At 38.7% G+C, this 26,971-nt stretch overlaps 1 protein-coding gene across 1 annotated transcript; it reads left to right on the forward strand.

Annotated features, from left to right (window-relative positions):
• The first annotated feature begins 10,700 nt into the window (after positions 1 to 10,700).
• Positions 10,701 to 26,557, forward strand: LOC132144286 (NLR family CARD domain-containing protein 3-like). Its single transcript, XM_059555065.1, has 7 exons — positions 10,701 to 10,829; positions 14,666 to 14,857; positions 21,433 to 23,295; positions 23,385 to 23,558; positions 23,656 to 23,829; positions 24,517 to 24,563; positions 26,016 to 26,557. Exons 2-7 carry the CDS (start codon positions 14,724 to 14,726, stop codon positions 26,555 to 26,557), a joined length of 2,934 nt encoding a protein of 977 aa, XP_059411048.1. The 5' UTR covers positions 10,701 to 10,829; positions 14,666 to 14,723.
• Positions 26,558 to 26,971: the final 414 nt, after the last annotated feature.

Here is a 26,971-nt window from a genome sequence, read left to right on the forward strand (position 1 = left end):
GTGTGTGACAGTGTGTATATGAGAGTGTGAGGATGTATGTGTGACTGTGAGTGTGTGTGTGAGAATGCATGTGAGAGAATGTGTATGTGATAGTGTATGAGTTTGAGGATGCTTTTGTGAGTCTGTCTATGTGAGTGTGAGGATGTGTGTGTGACTGCATGTATGTGAGCGTCTGTGTGTGTGAGAGTGTGTGAGTATGCATGTGTGACTGTGTGTGACTGTGTGTGAGAGTGTGTGTTAGAGTGAGTGTATGTAAGGATGCGTAAGTCAGTGTGTGTTGAAAAAGTGAGTGACTGTGTGTGAGGACACGCGTGTGAGTGTGATATGTGTGAGAGTGAGTTTATGAGTGTGTGTTTTTACCTTTGCACAATCTCTTGCGTTTCTCCTTGGTTTCCTGGGTATGAAATGTTCAAGCAGTAGTATGAAGCAAACATCAGCTTCAGAGCGTCGTAGAAGATGGTGATGTGGCCGTTAACTATGACTTGGTCAACAGAAAACAAAGTTCTCTGCAGTCAAAGGGGGAACTTCCTGTTGACATGCATAAGAAAAAGAAGAGATCAGTTACACTGTGATAAACTTACTGCAAATATTAAATTGTTTTCCTTTAAATATATTAAAACATACCACACACAATTATTTTTCTGACAGCTAGTAAATTGACATGAAAAGGTCCCTGCCTGTGACACAGAAGATAACTGCTGATGCTGACTTTTAAATGCATCGTAATTTCTGAACCGTAAGTGCAAGCTGCTAGCAACAAACCAATAGGTAGTGTGCCTCATTTCTGTGTAGCCCTTGATGTTGTGAATTGTGAGTTTTCAAAGAAACACCACAACTATTACAAGTGTAATCTGTGAACATCTTTGCATTGTGCAACTCACCCTTTCATGTTGACATTGGTTTTAGCCACTCACAGAACTTATCTGTAAGGAGAAAAAAAAGCATATAAATGTGAAATTTTAGGAAATCTACAAAAATACAAAGAAATATACTGATATTTAATATACCTGTTCACCCCATCAGTGAGTATCAATAATCCCTATAAGCTTCAATAACAGTCTTTAACTATAGAAGGGTGATTTAAACTGTCATGAAACAGAAGTTGTGAAACTTTTTTCCCTAGGTGTAGATTACAAGATTACAAGGTTATATGGATTCTCAGATGACACACTGCAGACATTGTTTTTTCATTCACACTGTTTTTGGTGTGTTATGTGAAATAAATCTTCAAAAATATTTTTGTGGCGTTATGCACATTGACATGTTTTTCATGTGATTTTACATAGGATATGTAAATATACAGTCTATTTCTGTAATTTTACAATTTTAAACTGTATTGCGTGAACAACAAAATTACGTGAAAAAACTGTAAAATAAAACAGTAAAATTCCGTAAAATAACAGTTTTTTTTTACAGTGTGCAGTGTTATTGCATTTGGTTATTTACTGCTTTATTTACACTGCCGTATTTCACCTGACTAGTTAAACAATGTAAATAAATACAGTTAGTGTTATACAGAAATATGAATCAATAATTATTATCGCAAATTATATTGGTAAGTTAAAAATAACATTTATTATTATTGATTTGAACACTTGAAACTGTGCTGTGTTATCACACCATTCGCATCGCATTGGACAAATATTCTAACATCTACGACTAAAAATTTATTTGTAAACCTTCCATTACTCGGGTCTAATTCAATATAATAAAATTACGACATCAACACAACATTTATAAAACTTTACCTCATCCGTTAAATCCATGATTTATCTTTCCGTCTGATTGATGGCCGTCAGCGGTTGGGTAGAAGAAAACAAATCCCATCATTCCACGCTCCTTCTTATACCATTCTTACAACCACGCGATTGTTATTGTTTTGGTAGTGCGCCCTCTAGTGGCAGGTCCTACAACCTGTACCTTTAAGTACATTTTAAAGTCAAATAAAAGTTGGGTTTAAAATTTGTCATTTAATATAAGCTATTCATTTATTAGTATTATTTTCCTTAGTGTTAATTTTTCTTGTTCTCTTTTCATATGATTATTTACAGTGTTTGGAAGGTTACTTTGGAAATGTAATAGGTTACAGATTACAAGTTACCCTGTTTAAAATGTAATAGTAGTGTAACTTTTTCAATTACTTTATTAAAGTAATGTAACTAATTACTTTTGAGTACTTTTTGATTACTTTTCTAAATTTGTGAAAATTAAAGAATAATAAATAAAAGCATATACATCAACTTAAATACAGTTATCTAATAAGCATGTGACGTATTCTGTGTAATAAACCCCTGAAACATTGGTGTTTTTTTTAAACTGCTGTCTTTGTATATGATGATAGTTTTCTAAAAATAAGTAAAATGCACATGAAGTGACACAGAGCGGTTCTAGAAATTATGTTTATGTGTTCGTGTACTCCTATATTGAGATGGCAGAGGTTGAAAACACTGCGAGCTTCAGTAGGCCTATGTGTAGTAAATGAAACCATGTCTTTGCCATTAATTTACAGGAGGGGCGGACTGGGAAAAAAATTCAGACTGGAAAATTCAAACTCATACAAACAAATTCATGGACAAAACTATTTTTTTGTATGGACCTGACATAAAAAAAGGTTTAAATCTTTAATTTGGGGATATGCAAAATAATTAAAAGTTCTCTCCTGAACTGCACCTTCACTTCCATTTTTCTCTTCAGTCTCTTTATTTTGCCGTTATCCATCTCTCTCGTGACTTTAATACTCAAGATTGAACAAAACTATACTTTACAATACAATACTCTACAATACTACAATATCTTTATAGAAAAATCCTAATACTGTACACAAGTCATGTTTTTCCCTTACAAAAATTAACCTTGCTTTTATTAGCCTATATAAAAGTAAAATAACCTTGTTTTTTTTTTTTTTTTTTTTTTTTTGCAAATGGATTTGTATTTATTTTTAAATAATTAAATAATTTTACATTTTTGGTTACCACAGTTAAACAATAGTAACCATTTTCTCTGGATTTATAGTTAAATATTAAAATGTTAATTTTCGTAAGGGTTGTGTTGTTGTCTGTCGTAGCTCCCCCTAAACCTATAAAAAAATCGGATTTTCTTTCAGATAAATTACTACTGTAACATTACAACAGATGATAATGATGTCCTTTATATAGTATTTTGAGTGATGACTGATGAGCAACGTGCTGCTGCTTGATTAAATAAATAAAAAAACAAAGACAAAAAAGCATCTTTACAGATGAAACTGACCTGAAACCCTGAACAGTAGTTCTGCTTCTCTGCTCCAGCAGTCTATTTTCTCTCTCTCTCTCTCTCTCTCTCTCTCTCTCTCTCTCTCTCTCTCCCTCTCTCTCTCTCTCTCTCTCTCTCTCTCTCTCTCGCATTGATTACTCGGAGTCTGATCCAAACCGTTTGGCGGAGGAGCGGAGAGCGCGCGAGTCATGACTAACAATTCATGACTTATTAGAGATTTAATTATCAAATGGCGGATTAGCAAATGATCGCTTTAGTACATTCGGCAGGCAATTATACAATAATGATATTAAATAGTAGGTCGAAATCGGCTGCCAGGCCACCGGGAATTGTCCCGGTTCTCCCGGTGTCCAGTCCGCGCCTGATTTCCACAGACACGCAGAATGTGCAAGTCATATATTGCATTTTTGGGGCTTTATATTTACAGACACTAGTCGATGTCATGTTTTGATTCAAGTGTACTGACCTACTTTTGATTTAGTCATCCAAAATGTGGCATATTCCGTCCGCGTTAGGCATTTCGTTTTTATGACTGGATTCTACGAACCAGACTGTATTTCCGCATACCGGAAATGATTAGGGCGGTATGTCTCAGAATAGTCAGTGCAATTTGGGAAAGAAATAAGTTAAATCTGTATGTGGATGTGTGTAAATATTCAAATGTAATCCCCTTTGTAATCGTAAAAAATGTCATAAGTAACTGTAATTTAATTACTCATTTTTTCGTAGTAACTGTAACTAATTACAGTTACAATAATTTTGTAATTAAATTACGTAACGCCGTTACATGTAACTAGTTACTCCCCAACACTGATTATTTATGTACATATTTATTTATGTATGTACTAAGAATTCCTGAAAAATGCTATTATTATATTAATATTAATGTAGGCTATTATTTATTTTAGTTAATATAAATTAACATTTGACGTTGAACTGAGTATGTTGCAATGTTTAATATTAAAATAAACAGTACCCTCTGAGCAAAAGTACGTTCAAAAGTCTTTGTCGGATGTTGAAATAACGTCCCCAGAAGAGCCAGAATGACAGTTTTTATGACGTCTTTTTTCAACGTATTTTGGACGTCCAATATCAACTTCCACAGGAAGTCTCTAAAAGGTTCAAATTTAGTTCAGATGTGGTCATTGTGTACTTATTTTCAACATCTTATAAGGTCTCATTTAGAAGTCTTATACTGTTTCTGGACAAAATAAACACACTTAGGCTGCATTCAATTAAATCTCATGTTTATTTCAATACAATTTATTTTTGTACTTGTAAATAAACTTACAGAAACAGTGTGTTCACACAGAAACCATGAAAATAAAAATTTCACTCATTATACAGTGGAAACAATTAACAACTAACAAACAATTTAGTTTAGGTGGGTCCATACATTATGTTCACCTGTTGGAGCTGAACTTTTTAAGCTTTTTCATTTTTATTTCAACTGAAATTAACATAAAATTCTGAAAGATGGTATTCTATATTCATGCAATTGTCAAGTGTTCATGTGCCAGAATTTTATCTGCATGCACAATAATGCAAAGAACACAATATGGTACAATGCAAGGGATTTCAATCTGGGGTTCAGGACCAAAGCAAAGGAGTCAATAAAATAATTTATATCATATTTTCCAGACTAAAAGTTATTTTTTTTAATCTTCTGAGATGTACTGAATTATTCCAAACTAAATTATATAATGCATTTAATTATAGTAAGTATAGTTCTCATGTCTGTTGACAAGTCAACATATGTGTTTTTTCCTGAACTGGTGCAACTCAGGCCTATATTGTGCTGTATTGTTAAACAAATTTATTATAAAAAAATCTATAAATAAAACAATCATATTATGTTCATTATACTCCCACCCACAATAACTTTAAGCCATAAAATATGTTGTAATTCTGAGGGTGTCCTTGAAAAATCTTCTCTACAAAGGGTCCCTGGCTCCAAAATGTTGTAAATTCTGCTGTTTCTGTCAATGCTCTAGTGAAAAATACCACTCAAATAAATAAATCCATGCAAGATTTTATATGGTCACATGGTACTTTAATTAAGCCTATGTTTTTAATCATTTAAATATTACATTATTTCAAGTACACCCGGCGGTAGCCTGCAGATCGAGGCAGGGCTGCACCTGGGGCGGGGTTGCATGCACACCTACTCTGATTGGTTCTTCGTCTTTCATAGACATGCATGATAGGAAATGTGTGTGTAGTTAGTGTAGGAAAGAGTATGTTGTTTAAAAGCTAAAAACACTGAGCAGTTTTGCAAAGCCTTCATTATAAAGCAGTTGTTTATCGTTAACTTGACTTACTATGTCTGATTTATTGAATCATGAGATGTTAGCTGGTGCAAGTTTAATCTTCTGAACCAGTCGAATTCACAAATTAAACACTAAACGTGAAAGTACGTGGCTTAATGCATTAAAACGGTGTTTTAAAAAGACCAAACTCAGTAAACAAACTATTAATGTAGCATTTTATTCACAGACAAGCAGATATGAGCACATAATACGAACGCAACACGTTTAATTATGCGTCAAGCATTTTCCTCCCATAACCTGCTTGTCTGTAAATATAATGCTTTATTAAAAATGTTCACTGAGTTTGGTCTTTTTAAAACACGTTTTACTTCATTACGCCACGTTTGTCACAGTGTCTGGGTTGTGTTCCCTGGGTTTCCACTAGGTGTCCTCAGTTCCCACGGTGTTTATCATATTATCACTTCCTGTCTCCTTATTTGGTCACCTTCCTCCTTGTTTAGTTAATTGATTGTTCCCCACCTGTCTCCTGTTTCCCCATTATCCTTTTGTGTATATAACCCGGTCTGTCTTAGTATTTGTCACGGAGTCGTTGTTTATTCATGTCCGTCAGTTCGTGCCCTTGCCTTGCCTTGTCTTCTTGTTTAGTTTATGTTTTGTTTGGATATTCTCGTTTTGACCCTGCCTGGACTGTTTACCCCTGTGGATTACCCTTTAATAAATGACTTACCTGCAAATTGGTTCCCTCTCCTGTGTTATCTGCCTGGACTGTTTACCCCTGTGGATTACCCTTTAATAAATGACTTACCTGCAAATTGGTTCCCTCTCCTGTGTTATCTGTAACACCCAACGTGACAGAACGACTCCGTCCCACTAGGAACCAGCGGTATGTCATTTTTCCGTTCCCCAGCCAAGATGGCGGAGCGGCGAACCAAGTACCTTCGGTTGATCGCCCTCCGCCAAGAGGGCAATGAAGTGGGTGCCCTGGCTCAGGTGTTCTGGTCCCTGGCCGAGGGCATGGGCTACAACGATGCGGCCCTCAAGGACTATTTTAATGGCGGGCTGGATGATCCAGTGTCTCAGGAGGAGATGGCGCAGTTAGAGACACTGGAATTCTGGGAATTTGTTCGCTACCTGCAGCATCGGCTTCGGTGGGATGCCCCAGCCACTTCTGTCTCTTCCGGCGGGGTGGTCGTCAGCCCAGCACCACTGCCCAGGATGGCAACCAGCCAAGCACCACAACCCAAGATGGCCGCCAGTCCAGCACCACTGCCCAGGATGGCTACCAGCCAAGCACCACAACCCAAGATGGCCGCCAGTCCAGCACCACTGCCCAGGATGGCTACCAGCCAAGCGCCACAGCACAAGATGGCCGCTAACCCAGCGCCAATGCGCAAATTGGCCACTGGTCCAGCGCCACAGTACAAGATGGCCGCCAGTCTAGTGCTACAACCCCAGATGGCCGCCAGCCCAGCACCACAGTACAAGATGGCTGCCTGTCCAGAGTCATGGCCCAAGATGGCTGCTTGCCCAGCGCCGCTGCACAGGATGAGAGTCTCAGCTGACCCTCCGGAGTCGAGTCAGGTGCCTGTGAACTCCCCAGAGTCGAGTCAGGTGCCTGTGAACTCCCCAGAGTCGAGTCAGGTGCCTGTGAACTCCCCAGAATCGAGTCAGGTGCCAGGGAACTCCCCAGAGTCGAGTCAGGTGCCAGGGAACTCTCCAGAGTCAGGGCTAGTCACCGATGACCCTCCAGAGTCAGGGCTAGTCACCGATGACCCTCCAGAGTCAGGGCTAGTCACCGATGACCCTCCCGAGGCAGGGCTGGTCACCGATGACCCTCCCGAGGCAGGGCTGGTCACCGATGACCCTCCCGAGGCAGGGCTGGTCACCGATGACCCTCCCGAGGCAGGGCTGGTCACCGATGACCCTCCCGAGGCAGGGCTGGTCACCGATGACCCTCCCGAGGCAGGGCTAGTCACCGGTGATCTTCAAGGACTGAGTCAAGTCACCGGTGATCTTCAAGGACTGAGTCAAGTCACCGGTGATCTTCAAGGACTGAGTCAAGTCACCTCTGATCTTCAAGGACTGAGTCAAGTCACCTCCGATCTTCAAGGACTGAGTCAAGTCACCTCCGATCTTCAAGGACTGAGTCAAGTCACCTCCGATCTTCATGAACAAAGGCAAGTCACCTCCTATCTTCATGAACAAAGGCAAGTCACCTCCGATCTTCATGAACAAAGGCAAGTCACCTCCGATCTTCATGAACAAAGGCAAGTCACCTCCGATCTTCATGAACAAAGGCAAGTCACCTCCGATCTTCATTAACAAAGGCAAGTCACCATTGATCTTCATGAGCAAATGCAAGTCACCAATGATCTCCATGAGCAAATGCAAGTCACCAATGATCTTCATGAGCAGTGTCAGGCCAGCACCGATCTTCTGGAGTCCAGTAGAGACACCATGGAATTACCAGAGTCTCGTCCTCCCGTTGATCCGGCCGCACGGAAGTGGTGGGCTTCTGATCCGCCCTGGGGGCTTTGTGCATCGACCACAGGGATGTGGTGGTCTTCTTCTCCGCCCTGGAGGGCTTCCGCTTTGACCACAGGGGGGTGGTGGTCTTCTGCTCCATCCTGGGGGCCTTCCGCCCTGACCACATGGTGGTGGTGGTCTTCTGCTCCGCCCTGGGGAACACCAGCCTCGACCACAAGGATGTGGTGGTCTTCTGCTCCGCCCTGGGGAACTCTGGCCTCGACCACAAGGTTGTGGTGGTCTTCTGCTCCGCCCTGGGGGGCTTCCGCTCTGACCACAAGGACATGGTGGTCTTCTGCTCCGCCCTGGGGGGCTTCCGCTCTGACCACACGGACATGGTGGTCTTCCGCTCCGCCCTGGGGGGCGCTTGTCCTGACTACACGGTTGTGGTGGTCTTCCGCTCCGCCCTGGAGGACTCTGGCCTTGACCACAAGGGTGTGGTGGTCTTCTGCTCCGCCCTGGGGGGCTTCATGTTGTTTTTTCCTTTTGTTTTTGTGTTAATGTTTGTCCCTGTTCCTTTCTGTTAGTCTGGCCCTCCGTCCCTCCCCCTGAACCTCCTCCGGTCCTCCTCCATTCTGGTCTTTCTGTGTTGTGTTTACATTCTGGTGCCTGATCCCCATGTTTTTCTTTTCTGGCCCTCCGTCCCTCCCCCTGAGCCTCCACCTGTCCGCCTCCCTCCTGGTCTCTGTTTTGTGTCTGTCTTGGAGCGTCTGGGAGCCGCTCCGTAGAAGGGGGGTACTGTCACAGTGTCTGGGTTGTGTTCCCTGGGTTTCCACTAGGTGTCCTCAGTTCCCACGGTGCTTATCATATTATCACTTCCTGTCTCCTTATTTGGTCACCTTCCTCCTTGTTTAGTTAATTGATTGTTCCCCACCTGTCTCCTGTTTCTCCATTATCCTTTTGTGTATATAACCCGGTCTGTCTTAGTATTTGTCACGGAGTCGTTGTTTATTCATGTCCGTCAGTTCGTGCCCTTGCCTTGTCTTCTTGTTTAGTTTATGTTTTGTTTGGATATTCTCGTTTTGACCCTGCCTGGACTGTTTACCCCTGTGGATTACCCTTTAATAAATGACTTACCTGCAAATTGGTTCCCTCTCCTGTGTTATCTGTAACACCCAACGTGACAACGTTAAGCGTTTTCCTTTTAGGCCAATGGTTTTCTATGTGAGGAAAACACTTAAAACATGGGTTATTCAAGGATGTGCATTTATTACATGGACTGAGTAAAAACACGAAAAAAAAGTGTCTAAAATGTGTGCGCATCACTGATCTCTAAATGGATCCACTGAAGGATAAGTTTAACTTAACGCTGTTACAATGTATGAAACTGTTTGCTGAAATAACCACAATCTTAAAAACTGCACTAAAATAAGAGCATGATGCACATGAAATTGCGTTCATTACAATAGCAACAGATTAAAGTTATGTCATTTCAGAATCATCACTGGCCGGTAGAAATAAAAGTTTCTCGATTTCTTCACTTTACAATAATGAGGAGCAGCATATTTTCCTGAAATAAAGGGGAGGAAAAGTCTATGCTTTGCAATGTAGGAAAGAAAATTAAAGTTTCATAAATATTAAAATGGCACACAGCAGACAAATTACTACAGTGTTATTTATCAACTGCATGACAGATAATTATATGTAACAATAATTGTCTGGACATGCTGTATAAATAAAAACAATACTGATACATCCTTTTCATTTCCTTTCTCATACTATGATGATATGAAATAATCAATTTTTCAAAAATTATTTAATTCATAATTTATCTGAAGACCTGATCCTCCCACTGTGGATACTCAATCCAATTAATTTACTAAATGTAGTGGGTTGTTTGTCTGTCAGCCTAAAGATCAGTTTAATTTAACAAAACAATCATTTCAGGGACATGGCAAGTTACAGGTTAATGTTTTTTTCTTCTTCTTCTGTGCATTATCATGAAGGCTTTGTAAAACTGCACAGCGTTTTTAGCTTTTTAATCAACATACTCCGTCCTACACTAACTACTCACACCTTTCCTATCATGTATGTCTATGAAAGATGATCGAACCAATCAGAGTAGTTATGGGGAGCCTCGATCTGCGGGCTGCAGCCGGGTTCTTTCCATTATTTTAACACCTAAATGTTTCAGAAGAGTATACATGTGATATTTAAACCAGAAATCAAAGGAGTGCTTTGTTGTATTTATATGTATAAAAAAAAGTTATATCGATTTACTGAATCTGTTTTGCACGTTGTCCAGACGTCCAAGAAAATCCTTAGCACGACGGTCACATTTTGAACCTCGTATCTACGTCCAAGTGACGTCGTTAAGCTCCGAGTTTCCGAGTTGAGGGCGTGTCAATGAGAAACATGACAGAACTGATCGATCGAACGAACGTCTGTTGTTGACGGTAATTTTTTACTTTAAATTGATAGACAGGATTGCAATATAATATAATATAACAATTAATACATTTTTATGCGATACTGATTAACTACCGACGCAATTCAGACTTGATCTGCAGGTCGGATAGACGTCTCATGTTTGTTGGATATGTAATTTATCCCTCCACTTACAAAGAAAATGATGTATCGATGTACCATAACTGCCGCGTGCAGTGCTCTTCGAGTTCGCGCTGAACATGTTCATGATCTCACTCTAGCTGGCGGAATACACTGTGAAGTACACTTCGCAGTGCACTAACTGTCGAGTTGAACACGCCCCAAAGTCAGACACGGAAGAGATCTGAAACGAAACTAACCCTGTGTGTTTAAATCCGAAGACGATATTCTGTGGTGAGTTCAGAAGTCTTTATTTATATAGTAATGCAGACCATACAGAAAATAATCTGCCAGTTAGGTTTCTCAGCTTTCTTCCAAACAGAACATGCTGGATGTGCAAACTTAGTTACCAAAATAATGGAAACGTCGTCGGTTAAACTTAAGTAAATCACTTTTGACATTTAATAAGACTGATCAGTTGATTAAATATTTAATGCATGGCGTAACTTTGTTTTAAAAAAGTAGGAGAATCAGGACTTTTGGTTTAATTGATCAAGAGAGAACTAATGATATTTTTAAAAATGTAGACAATTGTCTTTACATCTTTTGTAACTCAGTAATTTATTAGTCCTGAGATTCCATCAGAGATCCGCGTTTAAGGTGGTTGAACAATTAAGCGTATCAGAGGAGTCTAATTCTAAAATCTCGAATAGTTTTTATTTTTTTTTTTTTTTTTTAAGATAAACATATCAGGGCTCTCAAGTTATAGACCAACGCTACTTTTGCATCATCGAAGGGTAACTCCCCTTTTTGGGGGAAAACAAACGGATTCCCCTGATACAGAACTCGCTCTAGTTTCTTGATAGCAAAAATGGCACAAACATACACTCTTTGTCGGCAGAGGACCGTGAGCGGAATTTAAAGAAGCTACTGGACAGAGGTGTCCCTTTGAAATGGTCGAAAACTGGATTAATGACCCCACGCAGTGGCCAAATATTCAGACATCTAACATTACCATTATCTCGTGGAATTACCAAGTTAATAGCCTATTTTTTTGTCATTAACACACTCACAGTATGATAAACTAGACGATGAGGCCATGTCAAGAGGAGTCGGTGGTTTACTTGGATCATATTTCACTTGATTTAAGCTATTGACAGTTTTGTTGTCGACTAGCTACTGTATACTAGTTAGAAATACGAAGCTGCTAGCAGCTAACGTTACGTGATTAACTTTAGCTCTCATTAGGCACGCTACCTTGGCTGTTAACTGATTTTTCGTTTGAAATATTTGCAGGCTAGGACTAAAGAGTATCTGTTTGAAATTGTGTCTGACAGGCCTGTACACATCCGAAACAATGAAAAACAAAAGGTCCCTGGAGCGAGTTCTGTATCGGGGAATCCGTTTGTTTTCCTCCAAAAAGGGGCGTTACCCTTCGATGACGCAAAAGTAGCGTTGGTCTATAGCAAACGTTTGGAGTGAGATTGGGGGAGGGGGTACTCAAAGGGGAGGAGCCATTCAAATATTTGGGTAACACTTTAGAATACGGTTTCTTACTTACTGCAAAAGTAATAAGGAATTATTGAAGAACTAACTGGTAATTTTTCATTAACACTTAACTCACTACTAAGGAAGATATGTTAATTAATCAGTATATAATACAATGTTATGATTGTGTTAAGTAACAGTTAGCTAATCAATAACTAATGAATTCTGTCATACCTACTGAAGAACTACTATTAATTATCTACTAGTTAGGATTGAAGAAAAATAACTATGAAGTAACTACTAATGAACAGTTATATGCAATTTCATTGAATTATGACCCTTTCATATACAAGTTATTAGCAGTTGTAGTAGTATAAAAATGCCATATTAATAAATGAAATACATTTTACAGAGGTTTTGCCTGTGTAGTGAATTGTTTTGTGAGTGTGTTTTGTAAGGAATCAGCTTCCAGTAGGAACCCCACCACGACTCCATTGGCTTGCGATAATTACCTTAGTTTTTATATTTTATATACAGTACTGTATGTGTGCCTCATCAGCATATACCACATTACCATTAATTCAATTTCTTTATGTAAGGCAAAGCCTGAGGAAAAGTGAAAATACAGGTAACCAATTAGTAAATAATAAAGAATTATCAAATAACTCTGCAGAACTTATTTTGAACCTGAAACATTAGGCCTATTCTAAAGTGAAAATATTGGGAACCCATTAGTAATTAATATAGAATTATTAGATAATTCCTCAAGAATTACTTAGAACCTGAAACAGTATTCTAAAGTGAAAACATAGGGAACCCATTAGTAATTATTAAAGAATTATCAGATAATTCTGCAGGACTTATTTTGAACCTGAAACAGCAGGCCTATTCTAAAGTGAAAATAATAGTGAACACTTTAGAAATTAATAAAGAATGATCAGATAATTCATATTTTATTCAGTTTTAACATGTATACTGCCCACATTTAAACTAATTTAACACAAATTTTATAATCAAAACTTAAACATTTAGAAGCAAACAAAAATGCGAAATTTCATTTCCATTATAGGCTAATAAGTGGACTTTAACAGTTAAGTTTAACAGTAAGTTGCAACTGTAGTAGTACTTTGTACTTGTCCTTTTACTCAAGTAATTTTGAAAATGAATAGACCTACTTATAATTTCACTTGAGTAATATTTTATTGGCGTATCTGTACTTTTACTCAAGTACTTGATTTGTGGGCCACAGCCTGATTATTATAGTGATTATTTGCATATAACTGTTCGTTATCAGTTACTTCATAGTTATTTTTCTTGAACCCTAACTAGTAGATAATTAATAGTAGTTCTTCAGTAGGTATGACAGAATTCATTACTAGTTATTGATTAGCTAACTGTTACTTAACACAATCATACAATTATATTACATACTGATTAGTTAACACATCATTCTTAGTAGTTAACAGTAGTGAGTTAAGTGTTAATGAATAATCACCTGTTAGTTCTTCAATAATTCCTTATTAGTTATGCAGTAAGTAAGAAACGGTATTCTAAAGTGTTACCAATATTTGTAGCACCCAATTCTCATGTTTTCGCTAGCAGTTCAATTTTACCTATTGTTCATTATTGACCTGAACAAATAGAAATGATAACTGGTAAATTTGATAAAAAAAATAAAAATAAAAAAACGTACAAATTCATCCAAATAAAACAAACAGGTTTATGTATTTCAAAAATACAAATGTATCAAAACTAAATTGAAATGTGACCACATACGATCCATCTGAACAGCAGTACTCAATGTACATAGTGTACACATAAAGTAGGATTGCAGAACTTGCCCTGTATGTCAAGGATGTATGTCAAGTTTGGTTTTGTTCAGACCCACCATGGAGAACACTCCCTGCATCTACATTTGAGTGGGGAAGCCACAGTTCTTTAACCAGTGTCAGTGCTTCTGTCATCACGTCATCAAAATGAGCAACAAAAACACACAACAGACTAGGGCTGGGCGATATGTCAAAAATATTTTCTAGATAATCACCTTTAAAAATATTGCGATATCCGATAATATAGTCTACCTAAGCCCCCCTCCACTACTCGCCACCCCCGTTGAGACAACATTGACGACATGCACCGTAAACACACACCATGTTTGGTTTGGTCTTATTGCCACAAAGTTTGGTTTTACTTTTCTTAGTTTGTGCTTAAACTAACAGAAAACATTTGCTTTGCTGTTATTTTGATGTTGCTAATAATTTCTGTTCGAAATTAATTGCGTTTTGTGAGGACAACTGTTGAGGGAAAAATAATAGAACTCTATTTTAAGTTCACCACAAGATGTCAATGATCCTTCAAAATCAGATGGCCTTGATACAGACTTCTGATTGAGAAGTACACTGAAGGGCCAGTGGAGAGGGCAAATATATGATGCATTCATTCAGTATTTAAGATGATAATCAGATATCAGTTTGCCATCTGCAAGCAGAAGGCGTTTGACCTAAAAAAGTTGTAGTATAAGCCTGGGTGATACAGATTTTAAAGACAATGAAGCTGCAAATTTCTGTTTTACTTCATGATTCTGAAAGTTAAAATGTATATTTGCCAGTTTTGCTGCAAATTTGTTTTTTGTCCTGTTGAAGATAATTACCATATAAAGGTCTTAAATCAGGAGAAAGAGGTGGAGAACACAGCTCCAAAATGAGTCACTGCGAGGAGAGAGAGGAGGAGAAAGAAGAGTATGGTGCAGAACCCAGCTGTGTGTCAGTGAAGAGTGATCAGTCCATGCACAACCCCAATAATTTCAGTGATGGAGCAGTGACCTCTGACCCCAGGTAAAATAAGAGAACCATTTACAGGTATGCATTTAGCAGATGCTTTTATTCAAAACCATTTCTAATGCAGTCAGGCTGCACAGTGCAACACTATTTGGTATTTGGGACAAGAAATGGATAGACAAACAGTATCTAGGTACAGAATTTGTAATTAAAAGAAGAAGAAGAAAGAAAATAGTTGTTTTCACAAAACAGTACATACTGTTTCAAAGCAGCGTCTCAGAAAGGTATCTTATCGTCTTAAGAGAAATGCCTAAATTAAATGTTTCTTAATTCCAGTCCAAGGGACACATATCCCAAAATGCTATACATGTCTCAGCCATTTCATCAGCTGTGTTAAATAGACAGACAAGACTGAAATCTAAAACATCCTGGGAGGTGGTTCCTGAAGACTGGGGTCAATATGTATTTGGTAAATTGGATCACAAGTAGACAACAGAAACACATTCCTGTTCACATCTGGTGTATTTGTCTGCCTCTCTTGTCCTCTTATGACCACTTCTTAGCTGATTTATTTGATTTATTTATTTGGTCTATTAGCGGGATACTCTTTAATTTCATCAGTACAACTGTGGGAGGTTTAAAGGTCACTACACATTAATGTTACATCAGTGTTTAATTCTTGTGTTGTTGTTAGCAAACAGATAATGCTATATGTATTGTAAGCATTTTCATATCTTTCAGTCTAAAGTATAAAATAAGTTCACACACAAACTTACATATCAAAGGATGTGACTGAAAAATATAAGGAAAGCAACACATTTGACTAGTGCAATTTAAAAAACTTGTTGCACAGTCATTATCAGTAGATGGAGAGGACTTGGTCTTTTGCGGCAGTTCAAACACATTCTGAAACCAATCTGATCAATTGTGTTTTTGGGTACCTCTTGAAGTGGTCAAAAGTGGACATACTCAAAACCAGGGCTTAAAAACGAAAAAAAAAAAAAAAAATCGGTTCACTCTGAACAGAACCGGTAGTACACTGTAAAAAATGACTGTGATTTTAATGGTAAAAAACTGTAAAAATGCTACAGTACAAACCTATTAAATGTTTAACGGTAATTTCCTGTAAAATTTCCTGGGAAAAACCGTTCCCATCTGACGTTCCCAGATGTCTCTGCGTTGCATTTCAAAATTTGAAATAACTACGTTTCTTCTTATTTTTTTCTTATCTGTTATGTTTATTAGGGTTGGACTTTGATGGACTTTGTTTCATCACTTGACTTTGTCACCACCTGATTTTGTTGGATACCAGTGTATTACAAAGATACAAAACAGATTTCAGTACTTCAATAAGTTGGTATATTAATTTTATATCAGTTAAATTATGGTATTAAACTGTAAATTTATCGTTAAACCTAAAACGGTGTTACCATATTTTTCAGGTATAATGCTGGCAACCACAGCTGCCGGTTTTTTACCGTATATTTCACGAAATATTTTTTACGGTGTAGGCTAACAAATGATAGTTTAACTTGAACATTTAATGCATAACATGGTTAAAACCACAACAGAAATTTACCTCCATTAATTATTAAGCATAAACAGCTGGAAAATATTGACCCAATTTACAGAACCATTCGTACTGAACAATCAAAAGTCTTCTTTTCAGAATAGTGATAAACGTTCTGTGTACATAACTTTCTTGCAACACTACTTGTTTTAGAGATTACATTAATTAAAAAAATTAAACTGGATAACCATTGTTCTTTTAATGCACCGTCAACTGCTAATTTCAAAGTAGGCTATAACGCAAACACCCAACGCAACACATCCTTGCATTACAGAATCAAATTCAGTTAGCTAATTAAGCTTGATCATTTAATGCAATATAACATTGTAAAATAAAACCACAACAAAATTTCTACAATTTAATTAAGTATTACCAGTCTATAAGGGAATCACATTGAGCTGTTTGGGCTACCTGAGTTACTTGGATAGGTTTAAACGAAATGCACAAACTGTAAAAGTCTATTTGGGCCTAAAGTCCATACTGCTTGTTTAAACGTATGAAAATAATGTCTTGAAGACCTCAGTGGGGAAAGAATGTACTTGAGGCATGAAAATGCATGCTCTACGCTGACTTACATTACAGGTAGTGCAATTACATTCATAGCAAGTTTGTGCAAATCTGGGTTAGTCGGAGCAAGACTTGCCCAGTACTTAAAAAGACACTCACTCCTCTTAAGGCATGCTTCTCTGGAATACATATCCAAAACAGAAGAGATTGAAACATGAGCGGGTTTTATTGTTGTGAGTTATTTTTCTTTTGCCATCAACAGCTGCTCTCGTCGTCATCATCAGATAATTGTAACACACTGTGCTGTGCCATTGTGTTTCTGCCAGATAGATTGTGAATGGCTACCCAGGCACGACGAAGTGAATTTTTGCCCTTTCGGATTGAAGATCGTTAAGAAAAAATCTGTATCTAGGATCGATAAATAAAGCAGCTGCTGAGGCATCATTGTCAAAGACATAATAATAATAATAATAATAATTCATTACATTTATATAGCGCTTTTCTAGGCACTCAAATCGCTTTACATAGTCTGGGGGTATCTCCTCATCCACCACCAGTGTACAGCATCCACCTGGATGATGCGACGGCAGCCATAGTGCGCCAGAACGCCCACCACACACCAGCTTACTGGTGGAGAGGAGACAGAGTGATGAAGCCAATCAGCAGATATGGGGATTGTTAGGAGGCCATGATGGTCAGAGGCCAATGGGCAAATTTAGCCAGGATGCCAAGGTCACACCTCTACTCTTTTCGAAAGACATCCTGGGATTTTTAATGACCACAGAGAGTCAGGACCTCGGTTTAACGTCTCATCCAAAGGACGGTGCTTGTTGACAGTATAGTGTCCCCATCACTACACTGGGGCGCTAGGACCCACACAGACCACAGGGTGAGCACCCCCTATTGGCCTCACTAGCACCTCTTCCAGCAGCAACCTAGTTTTCTCAGGAGGTCTCCCATCCAGGTACTGACCAGGCTCAGCCCTGCTTAGCTTCAGTGGGAAACCGGTCTTGGGCTCCAGGGTGATATGGCTGACGGCTGTTTGTCGTGATTTGAGACACTGAACAAAGCATTTTGCAAAGGCATTGTCAACTCTGTCGGTACACAGTACACACTGAAGCCAAACACCGTAGAAGTCACCTGCTGTGAGCTGGTCAGATTGGAGGTTTTCCGTAGAAGTTTTCACTGGTTTCAGTGCACACACCAAGCTGGAAATTGCCTCCCATTCATTCTCACCTAAATGCAGTTATTTAATATTTGGTGACATGTCCTCGCAAAAATTCCAGAGCTCTAAAAGCCGCTCCAGCATATCATGTGTAGAATGCCAGCGCGTTGCACAGTCAACAACTGCCCTTTTGTGCCCCATTCTCTTAAAGGCCGTGTTGCAGGGTAAATTTTTTTACGAATTTGTGCAATTTGCTTGATGGTAATAAACATTTAAACTGTTATCCATTGTATTTTATGTTGTTGGGTATAACGGAATATAATACGAAAAAGTAGGTACTATCTTACAGCGGTCTCCTTTCCCCCATAATGCATTGCATCACGTCACGTTGGGGAGAGAATTTACCAAAGCCGCCTTGAGAGCATTGAGAGTGACTAGAGAGACGAGTTGTAGACGAGAGTATTCAGATACCGCAGATTATAGATAAATACATAGATATATATATAGATAGATAGACTACATATATAGATAGATAGACAAACAGACAGATAGATAGATATCGACCAACAGCGACCCAAACGCACTCACTTCCCTACAGCACAAGCTTTTCAGCGCAGTTTCCATGGGACAGCACCCACACAAGCACCTGCCAAACACAGCGACACACACGCGGCTACGTTTGCAACAACATTTTCACCGGAGGAAGAGATAAACGCTTAGAAACGTCCATATAGCTAGCATGATGCCTTCTATTTCTAAATGACAAAGACAACGTTTACCAGTTCTACGACACTATGACAAAGGTTACCGGTACTTATCTGAACTAACATCATGATCACTGCCACTAGATATAAAGAAAACGTTGATTTTTCACTCGGTGCTACTCAATGACAGTAAAAAATAAAATTAAATAAATAAATAATAATAATATATATATGTGTGTGTGTGTGTCGTTATTGTGCACTGCTGCTCGTAGACTAGCTCCAGTGCTCATTGCTGTGATGCTAAACGATAGCAACTCACCAGGACACTTCACCAACTCTCCACTCATTCTCTTCAGACCATGCATTTAATTAGCTTTGACTGACATCAGTTTTTGGCAATTCCTCATTTGCCCTCTCACGTCTGGCAGGTTTGAAATTACACAGCTGCAGGTCATCATACATGTTGGCTCTTGCCACCTCTTCCTCATCCCAGTCAGTCCCATAATTCCATAATCCCATAATTCTGATGCTGTGTTCCAGGCAGGTTTTTGAGCTCGTAATCACTATTTCATACCACGACTAACGAATTTGTACCGTTCCAGGCAAGTTACGCCAAACTTAAAATCGTTTTTTCAACGTGTGCCACTTGCATAAACTGCATCCGTAGGCAGTATTATCCGTAGGGGCTGTCATTGTTGTTTCGCGTGCTGTGTGACCTCGGAACTCGGAGTACATCGATCTAGTACGAGACACGAGTTCAAGGGTGGGAAGTCACGAGTTTGATCGCCGTTCCTGTGCACTTTCACGGGTTTAAGGTTGGAAAAACACGGGTTACGGGTTGCCTGGAATGCAGCATCATACTAGACTGAGGCTACCTTTCCTCGACTTCTCCCCAACGTGACGTCATCGCCGAGTTGCATAAAAAAACCGTTAATACCAAAAACTTAAAAAATAGGTCTTTAAGACTATTTTTGAGACATTTTAAACATGATATACATATCTTGAGTGATTTATGCACCCATTAATCGAAAGTGGTGGTTAACCTGCAACATGGCCTTTAAGAAGAGTGACAACGTTTTGTGTGCGCAACGTTTTTGCAACTCTTCTCGCTTTAGAAATCAAATTGGATGACCGTTGCACTTTTAATGCGTCATCAACTGCTGACTGCAGGGTATGAGCCGAGCACCTCACACTGCGCAACACATGTCCGTGATTCCGGGCTATTTCTGCCCCGCATCCCTCAATATTGCAGACAGACTTGTTAACCTATTTGTCATAGGAGAAATACTGACGAAAAGGATTGTCTTGGTGGCGACCCATCTAAAAAAGTCATTGACAGTGGTATAAGTTAATAGGCCAATTTGGACTTTTTTCTACGTTCTGAAAATTTGCTCAAATTAATTACAGAAAAGAAACAAAAACAGTTTTCATTACTACGTAAAGCTAATTTTAACATTTCTAAGCATGTTTTATTTAAACATACCTCTGAAAATTTGATGGGTAGCCAACTTTGTGGTTAAAGACAAATCTAATCGGGAGAAATGGACTGCTTATGACTGCTGTGCGGCTTTTTTACTCACGCTTGATGCGTTATCGTCACATGCTCAACTATTCTATTGTGATTTGTCACTGTCTAATTAAAATCTAAAACTGAACGATAAAATAACGTTATTAACTGCTTAATGGTAATTTCAAATAAGCGTTTCTGTTCCGAATGATTAAAATTTATTTCGTTTTCGTTTCTGTTTTTGTTCCTGTGAATTTTTTGTTCGTTTCTGGTTTTAGTTTTCGTTCCTTGAACCGGTTCGGAGCCCTGCTCAAAACCTAGTTTGCATCTGTATTTAACAATATCCCATTTGAATCTGATGAACAAAAATGCATAATAATACCCAGTGTAAACAGGACCTACTGTAAATGTTTAGACAGTGAAGAAAAAAAGCATTGAGAAGAACTTAGAGCTGTGGGAGCCTGTCCTTATTTGGCATTAAATAATTGTGCATCTAGTTGCATCCTTTGTGAAATGCAAGAATTAAATAAATTATTCATAACTGTTTAAGTATTTAAAAAGGCTGGTAGGTTACTTAAGTACACAAGAGATGTATAGACCATTGTAAAGATCACCCAATGGCCCAGGGACCGAATCCAATGGAATGGGTGAAAATATTCAGTATCCATTTTACTTTAAATGAAAGTGACGTGACATACAGCCAAGTATGGTGACCCATACTCAGAATCCATGCTCTGCATTTAACCCATCCAAAGTGCACACACACACACACACACACACTCCAGGGCATCTAAGTCGTGGTATTGCCGGCCCAAGATTCAAACCCACAACCCTAGGGTTAGGAGTCAAACTCTCTAACCACTAGGCCACAACTTCCCTGCAAACAAATTGTTTAACTTTTAGCCTGCTCTGTGCTTAATGTGACTCCAATTTCAGATGATTACAAATTATAGATTACTTTTAATTTTGTTCTGCTTTTAATTTGGATATCTGATCATTCCATTACGGTGGGTCAGAAACTGTGGAATGATCTACCCCATGCATATTAGGCCGTTCCAGTCTTTCTCAACCTTTAAATTGAAATTGCTTTGACTTTCTCTAAATTATAATGCTGTATGAAATTTTTTTAGACTTAAATTTTGTTGATGTTTGTTGGTGTCTTTTGTATGTTGTGATCAGATCTGTGGCGTCCTCAACATCCCACTATCAGACCCACATCTTGGAGGACAAAACTGAAGCAGTCCATCAGACACACACACTGGAGACTGGAGACCTGCAGAGAGTCAAAGACCAGCATAAAACCAGCATGAAGAACAAGTATGAGAGATTATTTGAGGGAATGAAACTCCAAGAGAATGAAAGCCTCCTGAACAGGATCTACGCACAGCTCTACATCATAGAGGGAGAGAGAGAAGGAGTGAATGAAGAACATGAGGTTTTACAGATGGAGAAAACTGCCAGAACAAAACACTCACAAGACACTCCAATCTACTGCAAGGACATCTTTAAAGCCTCCACTGAACCAGGATGTGAGGAGAAAGAGCAGATCAAGACTGTTTTTACTAAAGGCATCGCTGGAATTGGGAAAACCGTCTCTGTCCAGAAGTTCATTCTGGACTGGGCCGAGGGAAAAGCCAATCAGGATGTAGATTTCATGTTTGTGCTTCCATTTCGAGAGCTGAATTTGATCCGAGATCATCAGTACAGTCTTCACAGACTTCTGCTGGACTTTCATACTGAACTACAAGATCTGGACTCACAGATGTATGAGGAGTGTAAAGTTGTGTTCATCTTTGATGGTCTGGATGAAAGCAGAATCACACTGATGTTTTCAGACGCTCAGAAAGTTTGTGATGTGACTGAGACTTCATCAGTGGCTGTGTTGATGTCAAAGCTCATCAGAGGAGAGCTGCTTCCCTCTGCTCTCATCTGGATCACCTCCAGACCAGCAGCAGCCAATCAGATCCCCTCCAAATACATCCAACGTCTGACAGAAATTCAGGGATTCACTGAGCCTCAGAAGGAGGAATATTTCAGGAAGAGAATCAGTGACCAGCATCAAGCCAGCAGAATCATCTCACACATCAGAAGAGCAAGAAGCCTCCACATCATGTGCCACATCCCCATCTTCTGCTGGATCTCATCCACTGTGCTTCAGAAGCTCCTGGAAGAAGATCTGAGAGCAGAAATCCCTCAAACTCTGACTGAAATGTACATCCACTTCCTGCTGATTCAGATCAACACGAGGAAGCAGAAGTATGAAGAGAGAGATCCAGAGAAACTCCTGCCGTCCAACAGAGAAGTGATTGTGAAACTGGCTGAAGTGGCTTTCAAACAGCTGATGAAGGGTAATGTGATGTTCTATGAGGAGGACCTGATTGAGAGCGGGATAGACGTCACTGATGCCTCAGTGTATTCTGGGATTTGCACTGAGATCTTTAAGGAGGAATCTGTGATTCATCAGAGGAAAGTCTACAGCTTCATTCATCTGAGTGTTCAGGAGTTTCTCGCTGCTTTCTATGTGTTTTACTATTATGTAATGACGCATATTGATACATTACAGTTTTGTGATCTGATGCACAATCTGCATAGAGATGCAGTAAATAAGGCTCTTGAGAGTGAGAATGGACGTCTGGATCTGTTCCTGCGGTTCCTGCTGGGTGTCTCACTGGAGTCCAATCAGAGACTCTTACAGGATCTACTGACACACACAGAGAACAGCTCAGAGAGCATCAGGAGAACCACACAGTACATTAAAGAGAAGATCAAAGATGGACATGGACTCTCCACTGAAAGATCCATCAATCTTTTCCTCTGTCTGCTGGAAGTGAAAGATCAGACTCTGTCCACAGAGATTCAGGAGTTTGTGAAATCAGACAAACACTCAGAGAAGAAACTCTCTCCTGCTCACTGCTCAACAATCGCCTACATGCTTCAGATTTCAGAGGAGCCACTGGATGTACTGGACCTCATGAAATACAACACATCAGATGAGGGCAGAAGAAGACTGATACCAGCTGTGACCAACTGCAGAAAAGCCCTGTAAGTGTTTTCTCATGTCTCAATCATTTCATTTGAATTTAAAAAAAAATTAGCTGATATTAGTTATCATGTGTTCTGCTCTCTTTTAGTCTTGCTTGCTGCAATGTCACTGCTCAGTCCTGTACCATTGTGGCATCAGCCCTACAATCCTCAAACTGTGTCCTGAGAGAGCTGGATCTGAGTAACAATGACCTGCAGGATTTAGGAGTGAAGCTGGTCTCTGATGGTCTAAAGAGTGCAAACTGTCAACTGGAGATACTGAGGTATTACGAACATACGAGATGATGTACAGACAGCCAGTCGTAATGTTGATGTGTGTGTCTGTAGTTGATCTGATTGTGTGTGTGTGTGTTACTGTAGGTTGTCTGGCTGTATGGTGACAGAGGAAGGCTGTGGTTATTTGTCTTCAGCTCTGAGTTCAAACCCCTTACACCTGAGAGAGCTGGATCTGAGCTACAATCACCCAGGACTATCAGGAGTACAGCTGCTGAAACACAAACTGGAGGATCCACACTATAAACTGGAGATTCTCAAGTATGTGGGGCAGTTATCTGGGTTACCTAAGAGGGAATTTTTGCAGCTTGCTTAGAGAAGTCTTAAGGGACCCATGAAGGAAAGTGCGACAAGGATTTAAGTGCAGGATGATTTAATAAACTAAACCATCAGGAACCAAGGAATATGCATGGCAGGAACACAAACTTTTACATCTAACTACTGACAGACCAACACAGTAAAAACAGGATCTTAAATATACAGGATAACAAACTTCAATACATTTAATTAAATCAAAAAGCACACACAGGCAGACTATGTGTTTACTATATTTCATGCACACTACTCACATTATGTGTGTTTTGATCAAATGTTCATAAGATAACATTTGAATCAACCTAAATTACATTTATTCATCATGTAAAGTGATTGTGTCTTTTCATGAGGCTTGGATTAAACCGTTTAAATGGTATGAATTACTTTTATAATGCCTTTATGTCCTTTTTGGACCTTGAAACAATGGACAGAAATATCTCTGGTTTCTTTAAAAATATCTTTTATTTGTGTTGTGAATCTGATGATGAATCTGATGGGTCTGGAGGGGCTGGAACAACACGAGGGAGAGAAATGATAACAAAAAAGTTACAAATCTAATTTAATTTGTAGTTTTAACAATCTTACTTCATATAAAATCTTTTTTGTTTGTATGTCTTTCTTTGTCTCTGTTAGTTTGGACCGTGGAGGACATTTCAGAATCAAACCAGGACTGAGAAAATGTAGGTCCTCTCTCTCTCGCTCTCGCTCTCGCTCTCTCTCTCTCTCTCTCTCTCTCTCTCTCTCTTTCTCTTGAAAACACATGACACACCTGTGTACACAGCAAAATCCCCAGTGTTAATTTAACACTCTAGTGTGGACACATATAAACACTGAAGCAGTGTTAAAAGTAACACCGAAGTAAAGTTGAAATTAATGAGATAATTAAGAAATTAATTGAGTTATGATTGACCATTATTGAAGACACCTGATGTTAACAAGCAGAATCACCAACCCAGAAAATCACAATTTGTGTGTCACCATTATAGTGGTCAGTGTTTGCTTTAGTTGGGATCTTGGCTTGTGACTCTTTACTTTTTAAATGTGTTTGGCAAGCCAAGAGCAAAAGTCATTGGGGGATGATGATTATGTTTTAATGTAATCGTTGTTTGACTTGAATTACTGAACTCATTTAAACTCTTTTCTCTAAGTAAAACTTCCATTATTGATTGTAACAGCTTTGATTCCACAATGAAAGAGTCTGTATTCTCTATACTGGCTGTTTTGTAGGCATCTTTTGCAAGTCATTCTGATCTATTCTTTTTTTTTAATAAAAATTTTTGATTTTAGGCACACAAAGATAACAAGAATCAGCATATGAATCTCAACAACGGTGACAAACAGCATTTTCAGATAAACCGATCTACTCTGAAAATCACAAAACTAGATACTAAAAATTCACATAAAAAGAGCAAAAATGAAATATAGTTAGAATAAAAAGTTAAAAAGACAGTTCATATCATAATTTATTCATGCCGCAATGCATGATGGGAGCCATGGATGTGTTTTTATTGGCTACAACATGCTTTTTTGATGGTTACCATTGTTGTGATGCTCACGCTGATTCTTGATGTGTGTGTCTAAACTAAATACTTTTTTTTTTATCTAGAACTAACTTTTAAAAACATGTCATAATATGCCAAAAATGCTGGATTGCTTACTTTTTTTTCACTTAATTTATGTATATAGTAAAGAAACCTGAACTCAGGCATTCAGGTCACTCCATGACAATTAGCTCAAATCACAATCAATAGCACACACACGATTGCCTTTGCTCTGGTCTGTATGTATGTTATAATTCTGTTACCACAGCCCCACAAAGTCTAAAGTTAATAACTGAAGGGTCAAGATCCCAACTAAAGCAAACACTGACCACTATAATGGTGACACACAAATTGTGATTTTCTCGTTTGGTGATTCTGCTTGTTAACATCAGGTGTCTTCAATAATGGTCAATCATAACTCAATTAACTTCTTAATTATCTCATTAACTTCAACTCTGCTTCAGTGTTACTTTTAACACTGCTTCAGTGTTTATATGAGTCCACACTCAGAGTGTTAAATTAACACTGGGGATTTTGCTGTGTATATTTAACGGTACCATAGATGATTTTTATCACTCTTCTTGTGTTCAGATGCCTCTGATCTCACACTGGATCCAATCACAGCACACACTCAACTCGTCCTGTCTGAAGACTACAAAAAAACAACATGTGTGAAAGATCATCAGCCGTATCCTGATCATCCAGACAGATTTGCACAACAGGAGCAGGTTATGTGTAAAGAGAGTCTGACTGGACGCTGTTACTGGGAGGTTGAATGGGAAGGCTCAGGTCATGTAGCAGTGACATATAAAGAAATCAGCAGGAAAGGTGGGATTGAATGCTGGTTTGGACTCAATGAAAAGTCCTGGAGTATGTATTGTTCTGATATTAATTATACTGTCTGGTACAATAATAACAGCACTGATGTAATTGGTCCTTCAGCCCGCTCTAATAGAGTAGGAGTGTATGTAGATGAGTCGGCCGGCTCTCTGTCCTTCTACAGTGTCTCTGACACACACACACTCACACACATACACACATTCAACAGCACATTCACTGAACCCCTCTACGCTGGATTTGGGGTTTATCCTGAATCTTCTGTGTTTCTGTTCAGATTTAACAACCTTTTGTGAAGAACCACACACTGAAAAAAACAATAAGTAAATTAACTTAATTTTTTTGTTCAAGTTTTTGCACAAGCATTTTTCAAGTAAATTTAACACTTTGGAAATTAAGTAAATCTACTTAACTAAGCACTTATTTTTCACAAGATCTTGAAGTGTTCCTGTAGCTTAAGTGGCAGAACATTGCATTATCAAGCGTAAGGTTGGGGGTTTGATTCCCTGGGAACACATGATAGGTGAAAATTGTTAGCCTGAATGCACTGTAAGACGCTTTGAATAAAAGTGTCTGCTAAATACATTAATTTAATATTATTTAATTTAAATTTACTCAATAAAATTTAACAGGTCAAGTTACATGTACTTATTAGTTTTTTTTATTTTTACTTAACTTAGTTAAGTAGATTTACTTAATTTTCAAATGTG

The sequence above is a fragment of the Carassius carassius genome, chromosome 7 (genome assembly GCF_963082965.1).
Source record: "Carassius carassius chromosome 7, fCarCar2.1, whole genome shotgun sequence".
Classification (NCBI taxonomy): Eukaryota; Metazoa; Chordata; class Actinopteri; order Cypriniformes; family Cyprinidae; genus Carassius; species Carassius carassius.